Source organism: Stegostoma tigrinum, chromosome 31 (genome assembly GCF_030684315.1).
Source record: "Stegostoma tigrinum isolate sSteTig4 chromosome 31, sSteTig4.hap1, whole genome shotgun sequence".
Taxonomy (NCBI): domain Eukaryota; kingdom Metazoa; phylum Chordata; class Chondrichthyes; order Orectolobiformes; family Stegostomatidae; genus Stegostoma; species Stegostoma tigrinum.
In genome coordinates, this window is record NC_081384.1 from 28,340,702 (window position 1) to 28,365,256 (window position 24,555).

Sequence of the window (24,555 nt, forward strand, 5' to 3'; positions counted from 1 at the left end):
AAACTAAGTATGCACCATTGTGTGTTTACATTTCAGTGAGAGACCATAATTGTTAAAACATAAACAAAAAACTAATTTATCAAGATAACAGGAACTGCAGATGCTGGAGAATCTGAGATAACAAGGTGTAGAGCTGGATGAACACAGCAGGCCATGCATCGTAACAGGAGCAGGAAATCTGATGTTTCGGGCCTAGACCCTTCTTCAGAAATGGGGGAGGGGAAGGGGGTTCTGAAATAAATAGGGAGAGAGGGGGAGGTTGGATAGAGGAGAAGATAGGTGGAGAGGAGACAGACATGACAAAGAGGTGGGGATGGAGCCAGTAATGGCGAGTGTAGGTGGGGAGGTAGGGAGAATATAAGTCAGTCCACGGAGGACGGACAGGTCAAGAGGGCGGGATGAGGTTAGTAGGTAGGAAATGGGCTGGGGCTTGGGGTGGGAGGAAGGACAGGTTAGGGAGGTGGGGACGAGCTGGGCTGGTTTTGGGATGCGGTAGGGGGAAGGGGAGATTTTGAAGCTTGCAAAGTCCACATTGATACCATTGGGCTGCATGGTTCCCAAGCAGAATATGAGTTGCTGTTCCTGTAACCTTTGGGTGGCATCGTTGTGGCACTGCAGGAGGCCTAGGATGGACATGTGGTCTAAGGAATGGGAGAGGGAGTTAAAATGGCTCGCGACTGGGAGGTGCAGTTGTTTAGTGCAAACCGAGCATAAGTGATCTGCAAAGCGGTCCCCAAGCCTCGACTTGGTTTCCCCGATGTATAGGGGGCCACAACGGGAATAGCGGATGCAGTATACCACATTAACAGATGTGCAGGTGAACATCTGCTTGATGTGGAAAGACTCTTGGGGCCTGGGATGGGGGTGAGGGGGGGGGGGGGGGGGAAAGAGAGGTGTAGGGGCAGATGAAGCACTTCCTGCAGTTGCAGGGAAAAGTGCCAGCTGTGGTGGGGCTGGAGGGGAGTGTAGAATGGATAAGGGAGTCCCGGAGAGAGTGATCCCTCCTGAAAGCAGATAAGGGTGGGGAGGGAAAAATGTCTTTGGTGGCGGGGTCGGTTTGCAGATAGTGGAAGCGTTGGAGGATGATGCTTTGGATCCGGAGGTTGGCGGGGGGTGCGGTGGGGCGGTGCGTGAAGATGAGGGGGAATTCTGTTTTGGTTGTTAATGCAGGGAGCAGGTGTGAGGGATGAGTTGTGGGAAATGCAGGAGACATGGTCAAGGGCGTTCTCGACCACCGAGAGGGGGATATTGTGGTCCTTGAAAAACGAGGACATCTGAGATGTACAGGAGTGGAATGCCTCATCCTGGGAGCAGATGCCGCAGAGGCAAAGGAACTGGGAATAGGAGATGGCAATTTTGCAGGAAGGTGGGTGGGAGGAGGTGTATTCTACGTAGATATGGAGTTGGTGGGTTGAAATGGATATCGATTTCTAGGTGGTTACCAGAGAACGCCATCGACACCGCTGCTGATCCAACATTTTTCCCTCCCCATTCTTATCTGCTTTCCAGAGGGACCACTCCCTTGTCTGCTCCACACTCCTGGCACTTTTCCCTGCAACTGCAGCAAGTGCTACATCTGCCCCTACACCTCCCCCTCACACCCATCCCAGGCCCCAAGGAGACTTTCCACATCAAGCAGATGTTCACCTGCACATCTGTTAATGTGGTATACTGCATCCGCTGTTCCCGTTGTGGCCCACTGTACATCGGGGAAACCAAGTGGAGGCTTGGGGGCCGTTTTGCAGATCACCAATGCACAGTTTGCACTAAACAACTGCACCTCCCAGTCATGACCAATTTCAACTCCCCATCCCATTCCTCAGACTACATGTCCGTCCTGGGCTTCCTGCATTGCCACAACAACGCTACCCGAAGGTTACAGGAACAGCAACTCATATTCTGCTTGGGAACCCTGCAGCCCAATGGTATCAATGTGGACTTTACCAGCTTCAAAATCTCCCCTCCCCCACCGCATCCCAAAATCAGCCCAGCTCATCCCCGCCTCGCTAACCTGTCATTCCTCCCACCTATCCCCTTCTCCCACCCCAAGTCCCAACCCAATCTCCTACCTATTAACCTCATCACACCTCCTTGGCCCATCTGTTCTCACCGACCTAACACCTCCCTACCTCCCCACTTACACTCACCTCTACTGACTCCATCCCTGCCTCTTTGACTTGTCTTTCTCCTCTCCACCTATCTTCTCCTCTATCCATCTTCTATCCGCCTCCCCCCTCTCCCTATTTATTTCAGAACCCCGCTCCCCTTCCCCATTTCTGAAGAAGGGTCTAGGCCTGAAACATCAGCCTCCCTGCTCCTCTGATTTATCTAATTTATCAAGCCATGTTTCAGTCTGGGATCTAATTTGTCCAATAATATCGTCATCTGGAATCATAATTATTTGATGTGAAGGTAAAGTCTAGTGTTTATTTTCTTTATCAACAAATAGTTTCATAATATGCTGAACATAAAATTTGTGAAAGGAGATGTTTCTCAAATTTGAGACAACTTCTAATGCTGCCACAAGGATTTTCATGTATTTCTCTTCTGAATAATAAAAATTAACAGTCAGTACATTAATAGATTTTGTTCATCTAAACTTAGATATTCAACAGCTGCATTTTGAACAACATATTACTTCATGTGTTTGGCTGGTTGATTTCAAGTTTAATGCTGATGAGTAGCTATTCAATAATGTAATTGTACCTTTGTAACTTTAATACCAACACACAGCAAATTAACCATTGAATTGGATCCTAAACTAACTCTGGAGGGAAAAGTGCAAGATCTCGAGGTAGCAGTTTCATGCCACAAAGAATTGAAATTCCAAAGTGATACAGCTACTTTATCACTGGTTTAAAATTTGCTAAGGATGGTTACCAGCTTTTGGAATCAATTGTGAACCGTGGGGTCAGCAGGAGAAAGGATATATAGTAACAATGATAGCCAGACAGCAAAGTCCAGAGAAAAATTCCAGCCAAGTCCACTAGGCTAACATTACATATGGAGGGACTGTCTTATGACTATATTAGTTTTGTTCGATTATAGAAGAATGAGGCAATTTTACTGAAACATACTAGAATCCAAAGACACTGAACAGGATATATGCAGAAGAAATGTTGATGCAATTTTGATTCTACAGAACTTAATTGCAGCCATTTCATTAGCTTTAATGGGAAATGCTTCAAGTGGTTAACTTTGAAGTTGCAGCTGCTACAACTTTCAAGTTAGGACTTAATGTACGCTACATATAATCAACATACACAGCTACCCATCCCATACATATCTTTATTCATATATAATTTCTTGGGAAAACGTTGTCATTTTGATAACAATTAAAATTTACATGCATCTGCTTTGGCTCAGGTAGTCCTAATTTCATTTCTAAATCAAAGCTTATGGGTTCCAGCCCCACAATTGGATTGGATTGCGAAAATTAAGGCAGACATTCAAGTACATTACAGAGGGTGTAGTGCACCGTCAGAGATACACTTATTACAATCTTTTGAATGACATATGAAGTTGAGGCCAATCAAGTGGACGTGAAAGATCTGAGGACACTATCAAACTAGCTGCTGCATTTCCTCATTATAACATGACTGTACATCTTTGGCTCTAGAGTTCTCGGGGATGGGCGGAAGGCGGTGTTCATGGTCGTTCGTGAAAGGTGCTTTCTAAAGGTCAGTTTTATTGACGTTGAATCTACACGTCTAAATGGACATCAGCTCCAATATGTTGGGGAAGACACATGTGTCAAAATCAAAGTTTCTGGAAAGTTTCCTCAGAAATACAAATATTGAGGGCAAATTACACTCACTGAATGAGCCGCTCCAGAACACAGATAGAACGCAGATAAATAACATTATATTCAGGCCCTGCCATGTTCGTTCTGAACTACAGTCAAAAAGTACACTTTCACACAAACTAAGAGTTGTTCCTACCTCCCTGCAAATCGGGTTTAATCGGCGCTTCGGCCTTTATTGCCCGGGGCAGACTCCACACGGAAGGGCGGGTGGGGGAAAGCGCGAGGAATGGCACCCTAATGCGGGCGGATTGAGGGTTTCAAACTGCCACTCACTCGATCCTGAGAGGAGGGGAGTCACCGTAGCCAGGACGAAGCCCCTCTCTCCCTGACTGGGTGAAAAAGACCTACCTTTCTGACCGCTCCGATCAGCATCAGGATTTCACGCTTCTTCCACCTTTATCACCAACAGCTGCAGCTACGGTGGCCGCTCAGGGGCTCGGGCAGAGACAAGGTGGGTTCGCTGATCGGAGGCGGGGGGTAGGGCCTGTGTGAGCATCAACTGCTGGATTGGGCGCGAGGTTCTTTGCGGACGGGAGGGCCCGCCCCCGCCCCCGCCCCCGCCCCCGCCCGGCGGGCTCCACGTAGAAGCCGCTGTTTCGACCACGGCGGCGGAGGGGCGGGGTCAGTGGGGACAAGGGCGGAGTCAATGTTTTGACAGGGTCTGAAGGTTCGGCAGACCGGAGGCTGGGAGAACACAGCAGGCTAGGCAGCATCTGGAAGAAAGGAGCAGTCAGCGTTTCGGGTATAAACCCTTCTTCAGTAGTCAACGAAATGTTGACTGCTCCTTTCCTCCAGGAGCTGCTTGGCCTGCTGTGTTCTCCCGGCCTCCTGTTTGTCTATCCTTGGATTTTGGCATCTGCAGTTTTTTTGACAGGGGACTGTAACATCAGTGAAGGCGGAGGGGCGGGGTCAGTGGGGACTGGGGCGGAGTTAATGTTTTGACAGAGGCTGTATCGTTAGTGAAGGCGTGGTGCCTAGAGTGGCGGCAGCAGCGGCGTGTGGAGTGAGTGGGGTCTTGGCCGCCGGAGAAAGGGGCGGGGTCAGTACATCGAGTGCTTTCTGCGGGAGAGCTGTGTCCGGAATCGCCACGGGCACCTGTTGTATTGCTAGGACCCCCTTCCCACCTACACAAGATGGCGGCGCCCAGTGGAGCGTCAGCGGTGGCGCCGTTTGGAGCGTGGCTCAGTCAACGGCTGGAGGAACTGGAAATCGATGAGGATGTTTATGGTTCGTACATCAACGGAATTTTGCGGGAGGAAGAAAACGAAGAAGAGAAGTCTGAAGCTCTTCAAGCTATATTATCCGCATTTCTGGTGAGTGCAGTGCTGAAACATGGCCTTGTGGGTTTAGACAGAATCTTTCCCCATCTTCACTATCTGTTAAGAATACTTTCGATAGTTTGTTTTTTAATGTATCCCTCCAGTGTTAAAATCGGGGAGTATGCTTATCTTTTCGAGAGCTGATGTTGTAATGACTTGGAAACGTTAGTGGTAATTCGATATGGTGGTTATTTCTGTTCCACCAAACAGTAGCTGTCAACCATGTTTATATGCAAATAGACGAAATATTCCACCAGATCGCCACGGAATCTGAGGCACATACTGGGCCGCTCCTGAAATTACGCATTTAGCTCTGCTTTCTGTCTTCTATTCCTGAATTCTATTTTGATTTAAAGAAGAAAAGGTGCATTGCTTATCTAGAATTTTTTTAAAAATTCACTTGTTGGACATGAATAGTTTCTCGCACTGTTCAAACAACTGATTAAATTTCCACGGCTTTCTTCAGACCTCTATTCTGTACCTGTGATTCAAATTAACTGTAGAAGCGTCCAGTATATTACTGGCGAGTGCTTGGATTTTGATCCCAAGGCAATGAAAGAAGTGCCAGAAAGATTTATAGAGATAGTAGGAACTGCCGCTGCTGGAGAATCTGACGTAACCCGGTGAGAAGTTGGATGAACATAACAGGCCAAGCAGGAAAGTTGACGTTTCGGGTCGAAACCCTTCTTCAGAAATGGTGGAGGGGAAGAGGTTCTGAAATAAATAGAGAAAGAGGGGGAGGCGGATAGAAGGTAGAAGAAGATAGCGTGAGAGACAGACAGGTCAAAGAGGCGGGGTTAGTTCCCAGTCGCGAACCATTTCATCTCCCCCACTCATGAGACGACATGTCCATCGTGGGCCTCCTGCAGTGCTACAGTGACGCCACCTGAAAGATGTAGAAACAGTATCTCATTTTTCACTCGGGAACCCTGCAGCCCAAGGGTATCAATGTGGATTTCACAAGCTTCAAAATCTCCCTTCCCCTGATTGCATCCCAAAACCAGCCCAGCTAGTCCCTGCTTCCCTAACGTTTCCTTCCTCCACCCTCTCCCCTCCTTCTACCCACTAGCTTATCCCGCCACTTTGACCTGTCTGTCCTCCCTGGACCGACCTATCCCCTCCCTAACTCCCCACGTACATTCACCTTCACTGTCTCTAACCGTGCCTCTGACCTGTCTGTCTCCTCTCACCCTATCTTCTCCTTTATCCACCTTCTTTCTGCTTCCTCCTCTCCCTATTTATTTCAGAATCCTCTTCCCCCCCCTTCATTTCTGAAGAAGGGTCGAGGCCTGAAATGTTAACTTTCTTGCTCCTCTGATGCTGCTTGGCCTGCTGAGTTCATCCAGCTTCACACAGTGTTATCCCAGAAAGTTCTATGTCAGGATGGCATTTGGCTGAGGTTGCAAGTCAGTGATGCTGTTCCATTGTCCCTTCTGCTCATGTTCTTCTAGTAGAGGTTGCATACTTGAAAGATGCAGAAGCAAACTTGTTGAGTTGCTAAATAGCATATTTATGCACATCACTATTGGAGGTTGCACTGAGAAATGCAAACAAACTGCTTTTTGTGGATGGTGCTGAGGTTCTTTAAGCTGTTAGAGTTGAACTCAAACAGGACAGTATTCTATCACACTCTGGCCTCTCAGATGACAGGCTTTACTCACTGCAGCATTTCTGGGCTCAGTATTAAGTTCCTTGTTGTGAAACTGTGCAACCATCCTGGTAAATCCAGTTTTCAAAAATAACCTGTCATTGCAATCTAGTTTTTAAAAGAGACAGAAATGCAGACAGTCATAGAAACAACAGGCTGTTTGGCCCACCATATCTATGTGGGCCAACAAACAACAAGCTACACAAATCGCATTTTGTCTATAACCACCTGTGCCCTAGCATTTTTAAATACTCAATGAAATGATTCTTAAATGTCGTGAGAGTACCTGCCTCCACCACCCTCCCAGACGGCACATTTCATATTTCTACTACCCTCTGGGTGAAATTATTTTCTTAGATCTTATCTGAACCACTTACTCCTCACCCTAAACTTATGCCCTCTGGTCTTAGATTCTTCTGCCATGGGAAAAAGGTTCTCACAATCTATCTTTATCTAAGCCTCTTAATTTTATATGCCTCAATCCAACTCCCACTCAGCCACACTGCTTAAAAAGAATACAAACCCGGACTTTCCGATCTCTCTTCATAACTGAGACTTTTCATAGATTCATAGAGAGATACAGCATAGAAACAGGCCCTTTGGTCCAACCAGTCCTTGCTAAATATAATTGAAATCTAAACTAGTTCCAACTGCCTGCTCCTGGCTTGTATCTCTCCAAATGTCTTTCAAGCCTTGTTATTGTACCTAACTCGTATTCCACATGTGAACGACCCTTTGTGTTTCTAAAAAAAGACAAATTGCTTCTTGTGTCTCTTAAGTCTCTCTCTGTTCACCTTTAAAAATGTGTTTCTGGTCTTGAAATTTTCCCGTTTTAGGGAAAAGACAACTACCATCCATTCTGTCTATACTCGTCATTATTTTATAAGTTTCTATCAGGTCACCTCTTAACCTGTGCTCCAGTGAAAATGTCCCAGCCTTTCCTTATAACTCAAACCTTCTATATCTGGCAACATCCTGGTAAATCTCTTCTGAACCCTCTCCAGTTTGATAATAACCTTCCTGTAACTGGGTGACCAGAACTGGACAAAGTATTCTTGAATAAAAGATAACGAGGTGTGGAGCTGGATGAACACAGCAGGCCAAGCAGCATCAGAGGAGCAGGAAAGCTGACGTTTCGGGCCTAAACCCTTCTTCAGTATTCCGGAAGATGCCTGACTAATGTCCTGCAGGACGTCGACATAACGTCCCAACTCCTGTATGCAAAGGACTGAGCAATGAAGACAAGTGTGTCAAATGCTGTTTTAAGTATCCTGTCCATTTGTGACACAAACTTTAAGAAATTATGTACCTGCACTCCTAGGTCGCTGTGTTCTCCAACATTACCCAATCCCTACCATTAATTGTATAAACTCTACCTTTGTTTAAGTGTACAAAAATGGATGTATGCAGACTGAATGCCATCTGCCATTTCAGCCCATTGACCCATTTGATCAAGATCCCTTTACAATCCCTTTACCAGGCCTTCTATATTCTCATCCAAATCATTTACATAAATGACAAACAAAAGAGGACCCAGAACCGATCCCTGTGGAACACTGCTGGTCATAGGGCTCCCATCTGAAAAGCAATCCTCCATTAGTCTATCTCCTGCCATTAAGCTAATTGTGTATCCAGTTGGCAAGCTTACCCTGAATCCCGTGTGACTGAACATTGAGGGAATTGAAGGTTATGAATAAGTTTTTTTTTGTTTTCCTGGTGACATCTTGGTCACAAATTCTATGACATATAAGAGCTACAAAAGTTTAATTGTTGTGGGAGGTTCTATCAGGAATAAATGAACCCCTAGGATCACATGCATATGATATGAAATATTAATCCAGGTCAAAGTATTTTCGTGGCAGCAGATTTCATACTGGGGAACACACGTTACTTTTCAAATTTCTCCCCACAGCTTATGCCCTCTCTAATCTGAGCTCAATCATGTGACCAATTACAGCTTACTCAAACCCATTTCCAGGATGCTTCTGATCAGCAGCTCCTTTTGGGCCAGTATTAAATCATTTTGTAAATTATTTCCCCTTCTCATGTAGTGTCCACTCCCTTGTCCGAATGCCTGATGACAAACAGCCCACTGAATAAAAAGATCTCTGTCTTTGCAAAACTCTTACTTCCAACATGGGTGAAGGACTGAATATTATTGAAGATGATTATTGCCAGGCACTTGCGTGACATAAACGTTACCTGCTACTGAACTTTGGCCCAGGTCTTTTCTTTATTTGCTAATGGGTTCTGTGCTAGGCCAGAAGTTATCCATCCCTAATTGCCCTAGAGAAAGGAGTGAATAGCTGCCTTCTCAAATCATTGCAGTGTTTGGGTGTATACGGGCATCCAGACTGATGTTAAGGAAGATCTGGGGATTATAGGCCAGAGACAGTAAAAGAACAGCAATTTATAGTTGCAAATCATTGTTACATGGATTGAAAGGGAATTTGTAGATTGTGGTGTTCCCAGGCGTCTGCTGCTCTTTATCCTTCCAGGTGATAGTGGTCACAGCTTTGGAAAGTGCTGCCAAAGGATCCTTGGTCACTTGTTTCAGTGCTTCATGCAGATGGTACAAACTGCTGACGCTGAGCACCACTGTTGAAGGGAGTGAATGCTGAATGTGATGTATGGAGTGTCAGTTAAGCTGTCTGCTTTAACCTCAATGCTATCAAGCTTATTGAGTCTTGTTGGAGCTGCACTTAGCCAGCAAATGGAGACTGTTCCACCACACTCCTTGATACCTTTTTGACGGTAATGGGCTTTTGGAGGTCAATCACCAATTCTGGAATTCCTAGCCTCACAGTATTTGTATACCTCACCATGTTTCTAATTTTGATATCAGTTTCTAGTCGGTGGCAACTGATAGTCAGGGATTCAGCGATGGTAATGCCTTTTGAGCATTAAGGGAGGATGGTTGGATTGGATGATGCTTGCTACTAATCTGCCCAAGGCTGAATTTTGTCCAGGTGTTACTGAATATGATTATAAACTGTTTCTTTATGTGGAATTGCAAATTGATCTGAATACAAAAAACTAAGTTCCACTACCTGATCCTTCAAGTAACAAAGTCAAGAATGAAAAAACTTGAGCGTTAGGCCCAAGTTGCATGAACCTCGTGAGAAATGGCTAGTGTGGTGTGCTGATGCTGTGTAATAATTCTGATATTAATGTCAGCCATGGTCTCCTCACGCCTACAGTTGAACTTCTGTCCTTGTTTTGAACAGGGCTGTTTCAAAGTCTGCAACTTTATGGTCTGAATAGAATCCAAACTGCTTTGGTGAATAGTTCATTAGCCCTGCTTCATGGAATTGTTGATGACTTTATTGATGATTTGGAGAAAAGTATTATGGTAATTTTTTTAGCTGACTTTGTCCGTCCTTTTTTGTGGGCAGAATGTATCTGGTATTTCATTTGTTGCCAGAACATGATAGCTAGAAGCACAGTCTTCACAACATGCATTATGTTGAAAACAACTGCTTTTGCTTGTAGTACCTTCAAAAAAGGCCAGACCAGTTTTGATCCATGTACATGACTCTTTGTTAGTCTTGAATTCATTACTAATTTTTCCTCTAAGATAAACGCATACATCTGAAATTCTCCTGTTGTTACTTTCAGGATGAAGATTCATTGGCAGCCATTTGCAAAGATATAATTCAGAAGTGGTCTGAGACCACAAGTAGTATCACACAAGAAAAAAATGTTGAAGGTAAAGATTGGGATAATCTCGATGTCCAGTAATTGTTGTATTTTTGCATATTTTAAATGCATAAAGTCAATTAATTGGGTGTGTGCTGTATTTAAAAATGTTAGATATTAGTAATGAAGATAATTTGAGAAGGAAGAATCTTTGTTTCTGTTGATGTTTTAATTATAAATGTTTAATATCTAACTGGAGTTTTCCTATTTTTTTTTAAGATGAAGTACATGCCATTGCAAGTATGATTGAGAAACAGGCTCAGATTGTTGTGAAACAAAAAGATGCTTCAGAAGAGGAAAAATCTAGGAAAGCTGCAGTTCTTGCACAGTATGCAAATATAACTGACGAGGAAGAATATCCTTTCTGGTGCTGATTTTTGAGAAGAACTGTTAAGATTTATTCAGCGGAATTGTTTTCCTGACATTGATTTGAAAGACTAGGTTTGCTCTTTTTACTATCCTTCCTCTCCAGTAAAGGAACAAAGACAAGCATGGAAGTCAATTAATAGTGGGTGCAAGTTTAATTGAATAGTTCAATGATTTTTTTTTAAATGCAACATTATTTGGAAGACATTGGATAAAAGAAACTTTGAGAAGAAGGAAGATGAATGAAGGTAATGTTTGTAAAACATAGGTCATAATATTACTGTAGTGTTAGATTTTTCCTACTAATGTCTTTAATATGAATGAAGCGCTGTGGTCAAAACTAGGTCAAAAATATAATATTTCTGTATTGTTTAAGAAGTAGACATAATGAAATTAAATCCCTTTCTGTTTCTGGCTGAGCTGACATTAATGCCAGAAAAGTGGCTTTCACAATGTATTGTGATTTAATACAAATTGGCAGTTGCTTTCAACTTTGTAAATAATCTACTGATTACAAAGCACTTTTGGATGTCTTGAGGATGCAAAGTCAAAGCCTCAAAGTTCACATTTATACAGACATCCTCCACTGCCTCTGTTTTCTTGCTGTTGCAGTGTCTACAATTGGATGAGCAGAAATTTACTGCAACTAAATCTTGGGATGACTGAAGTGACTTTCTAGTTCTCTCTGCAATGTTTGTTTGTTTCTTACCTGTCACTGCATTCTGTTCATCGCCATTCATAAGGCTAATTTGCCTGGCTGGCCTCTTGGCTTGCATCCTCTGCAGACTTGAGCTCATCCAAAACTCTGATACTAATATTTTATTGACAGGTCTGGGTTAAATGAAAAGAAAGGAGAGATTTAATGAGGGAATTCCAGAGCTTATTAGATGGGAAGGTAATAAATCCATGTTTTGTACAGCAGTTAAAATCATCTGGAATGCTAAGTGACCAGAATTAGCTGAGCCCCCATCTGAATTGGAGTTGGAGGAGATTACCGATGTAAGTAGGGCCGAAGCCATGTAGGGATTGAGAATTTTTTAAATGGAGGTGCTGCTTGAGTGGGAGGTATTGTCAATCTATGAGCACAATGATTATGGATAAATGGATTTCAGTGTGAATAAGGAGAAAGACTGCAGTGTTTTGGATGGTCTCAACTTTATGCAAGGTAGAAAATAGTTGAGGCTAAAGGCAACATGAGTGAGGTTCTAGTAACAGATGAACTAAGGTCGAGGCCATGTCACAAAAATGGAAATAGATGGTCTTGGTATTCAATTGGATGAGTGGTCAGTAGCTCATCTCTAGATCATATATGGTACTGAGGTAGTGAATGGTTTGTTTCAGCCTCTTTGCCAGCAAGAGAGATGAAGTTTGAAACTTCGGAGTCTAGAGACCATAGCTTTGTCTCCCTGGTGTTTAATTGGAGAAAATTTTATGCTCACTACTGAATGTTGGATAAACAATCTGATAATTTAGCAACATTGGAACAGTTGAAAGAGGGAGTGATAGGAATGAGTTGGGTATTGTCGATGTGCATGTAAAAATCTCTATTTTGCTTCACAGATCACTTTGTAGAAAGGATCCTGAACCAACTGCTGAGAGAGTGATGTGGGGAAAATGGCATGCGGGAACCCTTTGCTTTCTCTTCTTTTTGGAGGGAAGCACATGTCTACTCAGTAATGAAGAGGCTGAGGTACCATAATCCCAAGCCCCGCAATATTCCAGAAAGAATAAATCTGGTCCTCTTCCTCTGAATTCACTTACTAAAGTGTTAACTTGGGGACCCTGTCTTTTCTTTATAAAATCTGGAATGAAAATATGTATTTGCCACATAGCTTGTAAGCCTTTCAGTGGCCAATCAGCCATGATAGTGTCCTTCAATTTTTACTATCGCTGGTTGGACATTTCTTAATATCCCTCCCATTTACCCTGTATCAAATATAGTAGGATTTTAACCATTAATAGTGAACAATCTCTTTATGTAATTTGCTTTTCTTTGGATTCTTCTCAATTGATACTATTAATACTTGTTTGACACTGACATTATGTAGCAATGTCCTGATTAGATCCATTGTAGAATCACTGACTTTGCAAAACAAAACCTTATGCTTGGTGTTCAGCTTAATTTGTCGTTTTCATTGAAAATTAGTCAAAAGCAACTCGTGGGAGGTAACTCATGAGACTAAAACAGTGTTTAGAAAGTGGCTTACACCATCTATTTCTCATAGAATTTGTCTTTCTTTTAATATCCATAAATGTGTTGCAAACCTAAAGTAAGTAGTACTTTTATACTCATTAAAGTTTAGTACATTTCACAACATAAATCATTTAAGGTAATTTTTTAACTGTTCTGTTCCATATAAAGTGTGAGAAATGTTACTGCACAGTAAAAGAATCAGTAACCAACACTGATCACAAAGGGTTTTAATCATGTAATCAGTATCATTTGTTTTGATTCATAAATATCTTTATCTTCATCTACAGAATTGACTTTCTTGTGTCATTTTGAACACCCTGCCTCATCACTTTGTGCAGTTCAAAACGTGATGATACTTCCAGTAATATTGTCATTTATAACTGTTCCTTGGGCATTCTGGGATTAAATCACCTAATATTGTGCTAATTTTAACACTTGTTTTAATAGTCAGATCTGTTAAAAGTGCTTTCATCCTCGTTCCATATGTCTTTAGTCCTACCATTGTACAGATGCCTGCATCTAGTATCTGGATTTTTTAAACCCAAGCATCATTGAGTCCTCTATTTTGTTGTAGAAATATTAAATATCAATCTGTTCAGACAGATTTCAGTGATGATTATGCATCCTGCACCAGCTATTCAACTGAGTAGAATTGACAACTTTTGCTAAATTATGGGTACATTTGTGTGTCTTATTTCCACTTGGAATTGACTTGATACTGACCAAACTCTCATTTGTTTATGGAATGTTTTATTATCCTACTTTTTGATTTTAATCTTTTTCCCTGAGATCAAGGGACTGCAGGTTAATTCAAGTTAGCCTCTTTGCTTGGCTTATTTGTTTTCTCCTTGTAATAAATCTCTTGAAGTTACTTTCATTGGCAATGATTAAATAAGATTGCACAGTGCTTTTGTCAGTTCATTCCTGCTATCATTTAAAAAAAATAGTCTGTTGATGTGAGAAGTAATGGAGGTTAATGCATCCTAATATTCTGGAACGGGGAAAGGTGAATATTAATGAAACTCAGTCTAAATGCAGTTGGGCCATAGATCGTGTATAAAAAAGCAGTGATCAAATCAACAGAGTAATCCAGCTGCTGATCATTTGTTGATGTTATTTGTTGCTCACAGCTCAAACTTTTAGTTTCTTTAACTTGAGCACTGAAGATGAAGAAGCCCATGGAACAAGTGGATCATTTAACTTTGAAGACAAATGTATCCTTTCTCTGATCTTGAGATCTTTTGTAAACAGACTATGATAATTTAGCCATTCTTAATTTGCAAACAAGTTATTACTGTATCATTCAAAACAGGGCATTGTCTTGTCTATTAATTTTAACCAAAAAGTACAACTAATTGCAATTATTGAAGGTTGCTGTGGGGCAACTATTAATTTCTGTATTTAGGAAGCCATTTATAATTGTATAAAGATTATCTTTATAGTTTTTTAGTAACATGGAACATCTGGTACTTCACAGCAATAACAGGTTTTACAATTCATCACACGAGTTCTTCATGTTCTGACCTCAAAACCCACTGATAATTATGATCAATAAAACAGCCTAAAGCTTTGGTTATTTTTCTTGTTGCTTTAATAGATCCCACCTGCAATAGTAACAGTTGTTAATTGATTAGTCTCTTTAAACTAGTTATTTAAAAAACAATTGCATGGACTAAAGATCTTTTATCTCATTTGCAGTTTTAAGTCAGTACAGAATAATCTTGACCAATTTGGTTTACAAAAAAAAAACAGATCATATTAAAAAAAGCTGCTCAAGCCATTGTGCTAACTTCTAAATTGAACTGCTGCAGGCAATAGAATGTACTATATGGTGTACTTAATAGACCATGGGAGAAATAGATGATTGCAATTAGGTTACTGAGAGGTGAAGGAATAATGCTTTTGGGGGACTTTACTCTGAATGCCCCTTCGACACTGAGTGTAGGGGGAACAAATTTGTAAAGTGTAAGTAGGTGATTTGCTTGACAAGTACATTTTCTGCCAGAGGACAAAAGGAATTGTGGGATGTGAGAAGAGCACAGGAATAGATTGCTTTTCAGAAGAGCTGATGCAGACTTAATGACTAAATAACCTCTTTCTGTAGTGTGGTATTCAAATAACTTCTATATGTACAAGCTTTTATGCATTGCATGACAGTTGTGGAAGACTTCTAATTTTTCAAACATGTCCAAACTGTGAATATGGATTTTCATGACTAAACAGTCCAATATGGGATTTACATGTGTGTCCACAGAACTGGTGTGTTCATATTGTTTTTGGTGGTTAAGGGAACTTCTGCAGTAGCACAACCCCTAACCTTCCTCTAGGCAACTTGCAGTTAGAGGTTCAGTCCTTGAAATGTGCAGAACCAAATTTAATTGCAGGCTTCTAGGTCGGTTTGTTAGCCACAATACTTTATCTAGGGAAAATAGTGCACTGCAGACTATGTTGTTTGGCAGAGATAGTAGGAACTTCCGATGCTGGAGAATCTGAGATAAGACTGAGTGAAGCTGGATGAACACAGCGGGCCAAGCAGCATCAGAGGAGCAGGAACGTTGACGTTTCAGGTTGAGGCTCTTCTTCAGAAATCTCCGGGTTATCTTATGTTGTAAGGCATTTGTTTTTGGAGTGCACTTTATCATTTGCACTTGTCCGCCTTTTGTCATTTTTCCAGACACGGTCCCTTCTACAAGTTGTGCTTTGAGGTTATGTAATCATGCATGAGACATGAACTGTTCATCTTAAGTTAACTTTTCTGAGCCTGGCCCCATTTTTAAAAATAAAATCCTCGTTTGTAATATTGTCCTGCTATTATATTTACACAATGGAATGTGTAGATAATTTAGAGTTCTGTTGTAATTAGTAATTACTTAGCTCATTAGTAATTATCACTCATTAGTACCACTCCTTACCACTTATCAAACAAGTTTACTTAACGAAAAAGTTGGTCAATTGGAGTTACAGTCTAATGCACCTTCCTTGTTCTGCCTCCAACCTGTTACATCCTTCCTGAAATAACAAGATGAATACAGCAGATAGTAATCCAGATGTGGTAACACTGCATCTCTGTTTTCCCTTGTGTTTTTTTAAAGCGATTGTCCTGTATTGCAGAGGACTTGGGCAGTTGATGACTTGGCAGTGTCATTCCAACTTGCTTTCCAAATGTGATATCTGCTGGTGATGGAAGGCTCCTGTCTAAAGCCCTTAGGGTTAGTATAATTAAGAATAAAAATGCTGTTTTTATTGCCTTGCACTTCATACTTTTGACAGTGCAAGTTGTTACTTGGCAGGGTCACTAGATGTGGAATAATGTGGTTAAGCTAGCGCTTGGATTATGTCCCACTAATTTTTCTAAAATGTCTGTCTGTACTTTGTGGCTCACTCATTGTGTGCAAGGTACCAACAGAATAACGAGGGTGTTTCTTCATGCTGCTGTGATTGGTGACTGAGTCTCCCACATTTTCACTGACTTATCACTGTTGTGGTTAACTTATGGCTGCTACATAATATTGTGTGCCAGACGTCTTATTTGCTCCGTGACTACTTGTCACTTTTTTTTTAACCTAAATGTGGATGTTGCCCAAGTCTTGCTGCACTTGAATATAGGACTATACTTTGTTGATATAGTTAAGGCAGTGTGTCTTGTCAAAGAGTTTTGGGTACAAAAGTATGTTTTTGTTGAGATATCCAGTTCATGTAACAGATCAAAACTGGAAATGACAGTAGTCACTGTAATAGACTGAACAGTATAAATTCTAAGTGGAGTAGAATAACATTGCTTCACCGGAGGCTCCACTGATGATGTCACCTAGCATGGTAATGAAGCATCTGAACAAGAACAAGCCAAGAACCTTCTATCTGGTTCATTATCTAGATGGAGGAAAGCATCTAAACGCGTACAGTACTTGTTTCATACAAGGCCATCCTGTGTGATAACTTTTTCCATTGTGCTTTCAGTTGTGGATCATCTGTTTTTTTTTTCCCTGAAGCTGGTTGCATTTGTGCTGATCAAAATTCATGCAATTGACCTTGAGCATGTCTTCCATCTTTATTGTCCACTCGCAAGTCTAGTGGAATTTCTGCATTTTTGTTTAGATTTGGTAATCTACTGTGTGTGTGAGAAATATTTTGCTGCCACGTTTGTAGCAGAAGTTACTTTTGTCTATCTGTGGTTTTGCCATATTATTTCCAATGGCTGGCTTTCTTTGTTGAACTGCTCAAACAGGTATCATGTGACACCTAATATGAGGAAAAAAATGCTTCACATTCTTGAAATAATTGAGTTGTGCTTGTAATTGACTTTGGTCCTCGTGTGACAGGCCTGAAGCGTACACTCTGCGCAACCTGTCCGATTGACTTGTCACTTTTACATTACAACTACCATAAATATTTTTTCATTGACCTGTTCAGGTATCTTATTATGTACCTCTGGAGCAGATTAGACTTCAATCTGCTCCTCCTGGTCTAGAAGTAGGGACACTAGCACTATGCCACAAGAGCCCTGCAGCTACTATATCGAAGATTAAGTTTAAGCTTAACAGCTGATGGAAATGAATTACAGATTAATGTACAGTCTACAGATTTGGAAAATGGGTCGTGCCAAAATAGGTGTTGCTTTCTATCAAGCCATTCTGCATTTCTCTTCAAACCCACCAGAGATTATATTGACATTTTTGTAGACTTTATTTGGTTGGTGACTAATGCTTCTGCAAGTTATGTGAAATGGTGTTTAAAAAGGTGGGAAACCCTTTTCGTTATTTTCCTCAAAACAGTTTTCGTGTTTCTTCTTGTCGTATCCCAGGATGTTATCTTGACTCTTGGAAGATGTTATTACAAAGTTTCAGCTGTGGAATGGGGCCTAGTTGTGCAGCACAATTTAAAACCATAATAGGGTTCTTAAGTTTGACAACAGACCAAAGCATAACTTGCAAGTTTTGTTTAGATACATATACAGGAAATGCTTGAAAATTGACAGGTCTAGCAGCATGTGGAGAGAGAAACACAATAAATGCTTCAAGTCTGATATGACCGTTCTTCAGAATCATATCCTAAATTAACCTGAACTTGCCAAGAAAAAATCAAATAGATCTCCTGTTTTCAAGCAGTTGTAATGCTAAATCTTGAAATTATTATATCAGGTGAACCTTCCTATTGTTATGGCATCAGGGTCCCTCTGCCCCTATCCTCAAACACTTACTAGCCTTCAGTGTGAGAGGGCGTTTATTATTAGTATGCTAGCTCTGGTGTTCTGGAACCCATGGTTTTTCTCATGCTGTGCCAATTCAATATATACATCTGAAAAGCCTTTTATAATTAATTTTTTGCTGGCTAGCTCGACATTATTGCCTATTCTTATTTGCCCTTAAGGTGGAGCTGCTTCCTTGAACCACTGTTTTGGGAGGGAGCTCCAGGGTTTTGACCAATCAGCAGTCACCAATCCAAGTCTGGGTGGTGAAAGGCTTGGAGGGGGCTATTTGTAGGTGATGGTTATATTCTCAATTATCTGCTGCTTCTGCCTCTGTTAGATTGTTGTGATCGTAGGTATGGAATGTGCTGTCTCAGGAGCCTTAGTGAATTTCTGTAGTGCATCCTGTCACCGGAACACCACTGCTACTATGTATGGCTGAGCAAGTCCTGCATGATAGCACTGTTGATTTTACTGATATTGTTGCATTACCTTGTCTGTTAAATTCATGTAACTAAAAAGAGATGTTTTGACAGGGTTGACATATCTGATTTGGGCAAATTGGATGTTGCTTGGTCAGCCATCATGATTTGTACGCAAGCTGGCGTCATACAGGTAGGAACCTAATAAAACATACGGAAAAGTGAAAATTAGACTTTGGGTTTGTTCGGGAAACTGTGTTTTCAATAGAGACGGTTAAATTGTGTGTATCTTCAGGATATCTATAATAAGGACATTTCTACTGAAGTGGGGCCAAGTTCTGCTTCTGTGAGTTCAACATAGGTTCTATTTTGTTTTCTTTCAGTTCTTCTTTTTCAAAATAATTCGTAAAGGAGGTAGAATATTAAAAATTGTCTTAAACTTAAGTATGATGGTAACAATGTCAGTTAGTTGGAATAATTCCTTAATTTACTCCTAGCTCTTTTCAAAAACACAAATGTTGAAGCTGTTCTTGTTGCGAAAAAAGCAGAAAGAGATAAGGCTCGGGGAGATGCACAAAAGAAAAAGGAGCAAGATAAACTACAGCGAGAGAAAGATAAGCTTGCTAAACAAGAAAGAAAGGAAAAGGAGAAGAAGAGAACACAGAAAGGAGAACGAAAGCGATAGATTATTTGAAAAACATTAGACTGGAGTGTGCAGTTGTTCAGAACTACAAGTTTACATCCACAGGTAATATGAACTGTGCAACACCAATGACTTTTTGGGGGAGTGGGGGTATAGAAAATCTTTCTTCATAAAATGCCAAACTTTTGTGAAGTATTGTGTCAAAATTGAAACTTAAGATAGGTTACTTGTGTATCATGAACTGTTTAATTAGGTTTTTCAAATTTGTAATGTGTTTCAATTGTTATCCAACACTTAAGTGAAAATAACCTACACAGAAGAAATTAATTGAAACACACTACAGCAGAACCCCTTCAGTGAAGGAAGACGTTTATTGATTTGAAATGTATCTAAAAATTTAAAAAAAACTTTCTGGAGATCTAGTATTGACTTTCTTTTCTCTATGTTTAGAGCTGGCTTCTAGATAGCTTTAACAGTTCTTGACTGAAATTAGAACATCACTTCCATGGTGGCAATACCTGTGAGAGAGAGAAAGAGTTAAGGTTTCAGGTCTGTCACAGATAACGCTGTTCCTCTCTCCACAGATGCTGTCGCACAAGCTGAATATTAACTATCTGTTTTGTTTTCAGATTTCCAGCATCAATAACATTTTGCTTTTGTATCATTACTTTTTGTCTTTTAGAAATTATGTACTTTCTAGCACTGAAACAGAAAACATCTATTGAATTTACTTGAACTATCATTTGCTTTTTGGAAAATAAAGTATTTTTCATTGTAAGCATTATCATTTTATTCATAATAAATTTACCATCATGTAAATATGATACTTACTACTCAAAGGAAGTTGCCTTTATAACAGGTTAAAGGAAGGAGGGTCAGTACTGATGAACCCTGACTCTATGGTTGGAGGGTCATGGGGGTGGGGGGCTGAGGTTCAATGCTGAAGGAGGTAAACCAGATAAACACTTGAAAGGAAGCATTTCCGGGTCTTTTGGGAAACAACAGTCAGGATAGAAGAACTTGGAGCCTGTGGAGCCACAAGGTGCTGAATAGTCCTCATTTTGGACTGCATCATTCTGTAATTACCTTCTCTTCAGACTAAACAATGATGCACATGAGATTTCTGTTTGCCACCACAAGCCATGCATTATCGACGGGCTGGCCTCGGCTGAATTGGTCAAATGGCCTCCTCTTTGTTGGAAGACTCCTTATGTTGAAGCTGTGCTTGTTCTAGATTCCCACATGAGGGAGAATGACTCAACAGCAATAGATTATCATCAGAAAACCAAGTGATGAAGTAATAACTTGTTACTATTATTTGAGTTAATAAAACTCAAATGCAGCATAACATTCCACTTCTACCTATGCAGATTTAATGTGACTTAATTATTTTGCAGCCCTGTGTGTTATTAGTGTGCCCATAAAAATGCTACGGTTATTTTTAAAAATAATCTCATTTGACTACCGTCTGATGTTGAAGACGAACAATTTACATCAGCATATGTTCCTGATGGTAATCAAGAAATTATAAGAAGTCATTTAGTTAAGGGATATGGCCCAGGTGGACTGGTTTAGTTCGGGATTGTGGTCAGCTTGGACTGGAGGGTTGGTTCCCGTACTGTATGAGGCTGTGACTGACAGCTGTAGGATCTTTTCCTTTTGCTCTGTAGAAATGTTAGTTCTATTATGGTGTATAAGTGGTATAAAGTTGACCTGGCCTACAAATAACCAGCTTCTCTGGCTACTAAAAATCATATTTACACCGATACGTGACCTGTAGATAGCAACTTAGAAATTAGGAAATAGGAACAGGAAAAGGCCACTTAACCCCTGCCACAACTATACAATGTCTAATCTACCTCAGTGCCATTTATTTTCTAGACTGTCTTTAATGTACTCAATAATTGAGTCTTCTAAGCCCGTTGAGATAAATCATCCCAATTCCAAAGATTTACTCTTCTTTTATCACAATTCTGTCTAGCCCTATAAAATTGTAAATGTCTCAATTAGAACCCTTTGAATTATAGTCTGTATGGGGGAACCTTTTGACAGTTAAATTTTAAAGGACCTCCTCAAGTGTCCCCATTGTCAAAGTACAGCATTTTTGTGTTCTTTCATTCAATATTCACTGAATAGAAGCAACGAACCCTGTTGTGACATTTGCATGGATTTAATAAAAGCATTAAAGATTCACTGTTTTTCACTGTTCAAAACCACTTTTTATAAAAGAAGCTCCCGTTGCTTCAGTACAATAAAAATTTACTTGTTTCTCTGAAGAGGTAAGGACATTGTTGGGAAGGTTAACATTAGTTGCCTATCTCTAATCACTCTTTAATGGGTGGACTCCAGGTAGTTCGAAATCAACCTCATTGTGGGTCAGGAGTTGCAAGTCGCATGTAGGCCAGACCAGGTAAAGATAGCTGATTCACGTCAATGAACTGGATGGTTTTTGTGATTAGTGGCTACATACTTGTCATTAATTTCAGATTTTCTTTGAAAGAATTCAAATTTCACCTTCCACTGTGGTCAGATTCAAACCCATGTTCCTTCAGCATTAATATGAGCTTTGGGTTAAAAGTTGCTTCTATACAGTGAATATTGAGTGAAAGAGCACAAAAAAAGTCCATTATATCATCCCCTCCCCAAGAACACAGCAAGGTTTGAAGCATAAGATATATGAACAGAATGAGGCAATTCAGTCCATAAAGTCTTCTCCAATATTTGATCATGGCTTCAATGATTCACGACCCCGTCCTCCTGCCTCAACGCTTAGGTTCTTAAATGCAAGAAGTTTATCTACCTCTGTCTTAAAAACATTCAATGACTCGGCTTGCAGAGCCTCTACAGCACTGAGTTACACAGTTTCACCACCCTCTAACTAAAGAAATTCTTCATCTCAGTTCTGAGTGGTTGTCCCTTCACTCTGAGGCTGTGCGCTCGGGTCTTCTTGTGCGTCTGGCTGGTGGAAACGTCTCCCTGTCCAGTTTATCCAGACCCCTCTCTAGCCTTAAGGTTCAAGAAGATCCCATTCTTATAAATTTCATCGAGTACAGAGCCATAGTTCTCAACCACTCATCAGACAGGTCTTTTATTTCTGTATTGTTCTTGTGAATCTCTCTGGGAAGCTAGGGAGGAGGTGACAGAGCCTTTGGCCTTGATCTTTTGAGTCCTCATTGTTTACAGGTTTAGTACCAGAGGACTGCAAATGTTGTGCCCTTGTTCAAGAAGGGCAGTAGGGATGACCCAGGTAATTAGACCTGTGAGCCTTACGTCTGTTGTAGGAAAACCTTTGGAAAGGATTATAAGAGAGAGGGTTTATAATCATCTAGCAAGCAACAATTTGATTGGAGATAGTCAGCATGGATTTGTCAAGGGCAGGTCGTGTCTCACAAACCTCTGAGTTTTTTTTGAGAAGGTGTCCAAGCACGTGGATGAGGGTAGGGCAGTTGACGTGGTGTACATGGACTTCAGTAAAGCCTTTGATAAGGTTCCACATGGTAGGCTATTGGAGAAAATGCGGTGGCAAGGGATTGAGGGAGATTTAGCAGTTTGGATTAGAAACTGGCTTTCTGTAAGAAGGCAATGAGTGGTGGTTGATGGAAAATATTCAGCCTGGAGTCAGGTCACTAGTGGTGTGCTTCAAGGATCTGTTTTGGGACCACTGCTGTTTGTCATTTTTATAAATGACTTTGACGCAGGCATAGGTGGATGGGTTAGTAAGTTTGCAGATGACACTAAAGTTGGTGGAGTGGTGGACAGTGTAGAAGAATGTTGCAGGGAGGTTTGGATAAACTGCAGAGTTGGGCTGAAAGGTGGCAAATGGAGTTCAATGCGGATAAATGTGAGGTGATTCACTTTGGGAAGAATAATCGGAAGGCAGAATACTGGGTAGATTCTTGGTAGTGTGGATGTGCAGATGGATCTTGGTGTCCATGTACATAGATGCCTGAAAGTTGCCACTCAGGTTGATAGTGCTGTTAAGAAGGCTTATGGTGTGTTAGGTTTTAGTGGTAGAGGGTTGGAGTTCCGGAGCCATGATGTCATGCTGCAACTGTACAGCATGCTAGTGCAGCCTCATTTGGAATATTGTGTGCAGTTCTGGTCACCCCACTACAGGAAGGATGTGGAAGCATCAGAAAAGGTGCAGAGATTTACCAGGATGTTGCCTGGTCTGGAGCGCAGGCCCCATGAAGAAAGGTTCAGGGACTTGGGTCTGTTCTCATTAGAGAGAAGGAGGCTAAGAGGGAATTTAATAGAGACATACAAGATGAGAGGATTAGGTAGGGTGGACAGTGAGAGTCTTTTTCCGAGGATGACGACTTCAGCTTGTGCAAGGGGGCATAGCTACAAGTTGAGGGGTGATAGATTTAAGACAGATGTCAGAGGAAGGTTCTTTACTCAGAGTGGCAAGGGCACGGAATGCGCTGCCTGCCAATGTAGTTAATTCAGCCACATTAGGGGCATTTAAACAGCCCTTGGATAAGCATATGGATGATGATGGGATAGTGTAGGGGGAGGGGCTTAGATTAGTTCACATGTCGGTGCAACATCAAGGGCCGAAGGGCCTGTTCTGCGCTGTATTGTTCTATGAACCTCCTCTACGTCCAGCACATCATTCCCAAGACACAGGGCCCAAACTGCTGACAATATTACAGATTATGGTCTGACAAGCCTTTATACATCCTCAGCAGTACATTCTTGCTCTTAATTTCTGGCCCTTGCAAATGAATGCTAACATTACATTTGCCTTCATGACTCCCAACTGAACATGCATGTTAACCTTAAGAGAATCCTGAATAAGGACACCAGAGTCCCTTTGTGCTTCAGATTTCTGATGCCTTTCCCATTTAGAAAATGGTCTACACCTCTTCTTCCTACCAAAGTGTGTAACTTCATACTTTCCCACATTGGATTTCATCTGCCACTTATTTGCCTACTGTCCTAGCCTAAGTCCTTTTGCAGCCTCTCCAACTCAACACTACTTGTCTCTCTCTACCTATCCTGTGTTGTCTGCAAACTTAGCAACAATGCCCTCAGTTCTTTCATCCAGATTGTTAATACTTATGAGCCCACACAACCACTACACATGCTGCAAAACATCTGAACTCCAACTATTTGACAGTTTTGCCTGTTTGATCTTTATTCATGCAGGCTTAAGTTGTTCAACTATTGAAATTTATTGGGCTGCAATGATTGGAGGTTTTTCTAAAGTATTAAGTGAAACGTGAATTAATCCATTTTTATTTACATATCTAACGGTTACTATAGGGTATA

At 41.2% G+C, this 24,555-nt stretch overlaps 2 protein-coding genes across 9 annotated transcripts in view; one reads left to right on the top strand and one right to left on the bottom strand.

Moving 5' to 3' along the window:
* LOC125466312 (uncharacterized) overlaps window positions 1-4,313 on the bottom strand; it is a 41,665-nt gene extending 37,352 nt beyond the window's left edge. For both annotated transcript variants that reach the window (XM_048560659.2, XM_048560660.2), the window contains exon 1: window positions 4,154-4,313. The gene's annotated coding sequence lies outside the window, so the exon portion shown is untranslated. The remainder of the gene's footprint in view (window positions 1-4,153) is intronic.
* Window positions 4,314-4,492: 179 nt separating this feature from the next.
* Window positions 4,493-24,555, top strand: part of ccdc43 (coiled-coil domain containing 43) — a 60,167-nt gene continuing 40,104 nt past the window's right edge. For 6 of the 7 annotated variants that reach the window (XR_007250406.2, XR_007250404.2, XR_009442828.1 and 3 more), the window contains exons 1-5: window positions 4,493-5,118; window positions 10,391-10,481; window positions 10,691-10,826; window positions 14,193-14,245; window positions 19,136-19,386. Coding sequence is in view for 1 of the 7 variants with exons in the window: in XM_048560426.2 (XP_048416383.1) it covers window positions 4,939-5,118; window positions 10,391-10,481; window positions 10,691-10,826; window positions 14,193-14,245; window positions 19,136-19,323 (648 nt within the window). In the remaining 6 variants the exon portion in view is untranslated. Of the gene's footprint in view, window positions 5,119-10,390; window positions 10,482-10,690; window positions 10,827-14,192; window positions 14,246-19,135; window positions 20,060-24,555 lie in introns of those variants that run through there. The other variant, XM_048560426.2, reaches the window with a different exon arrangement.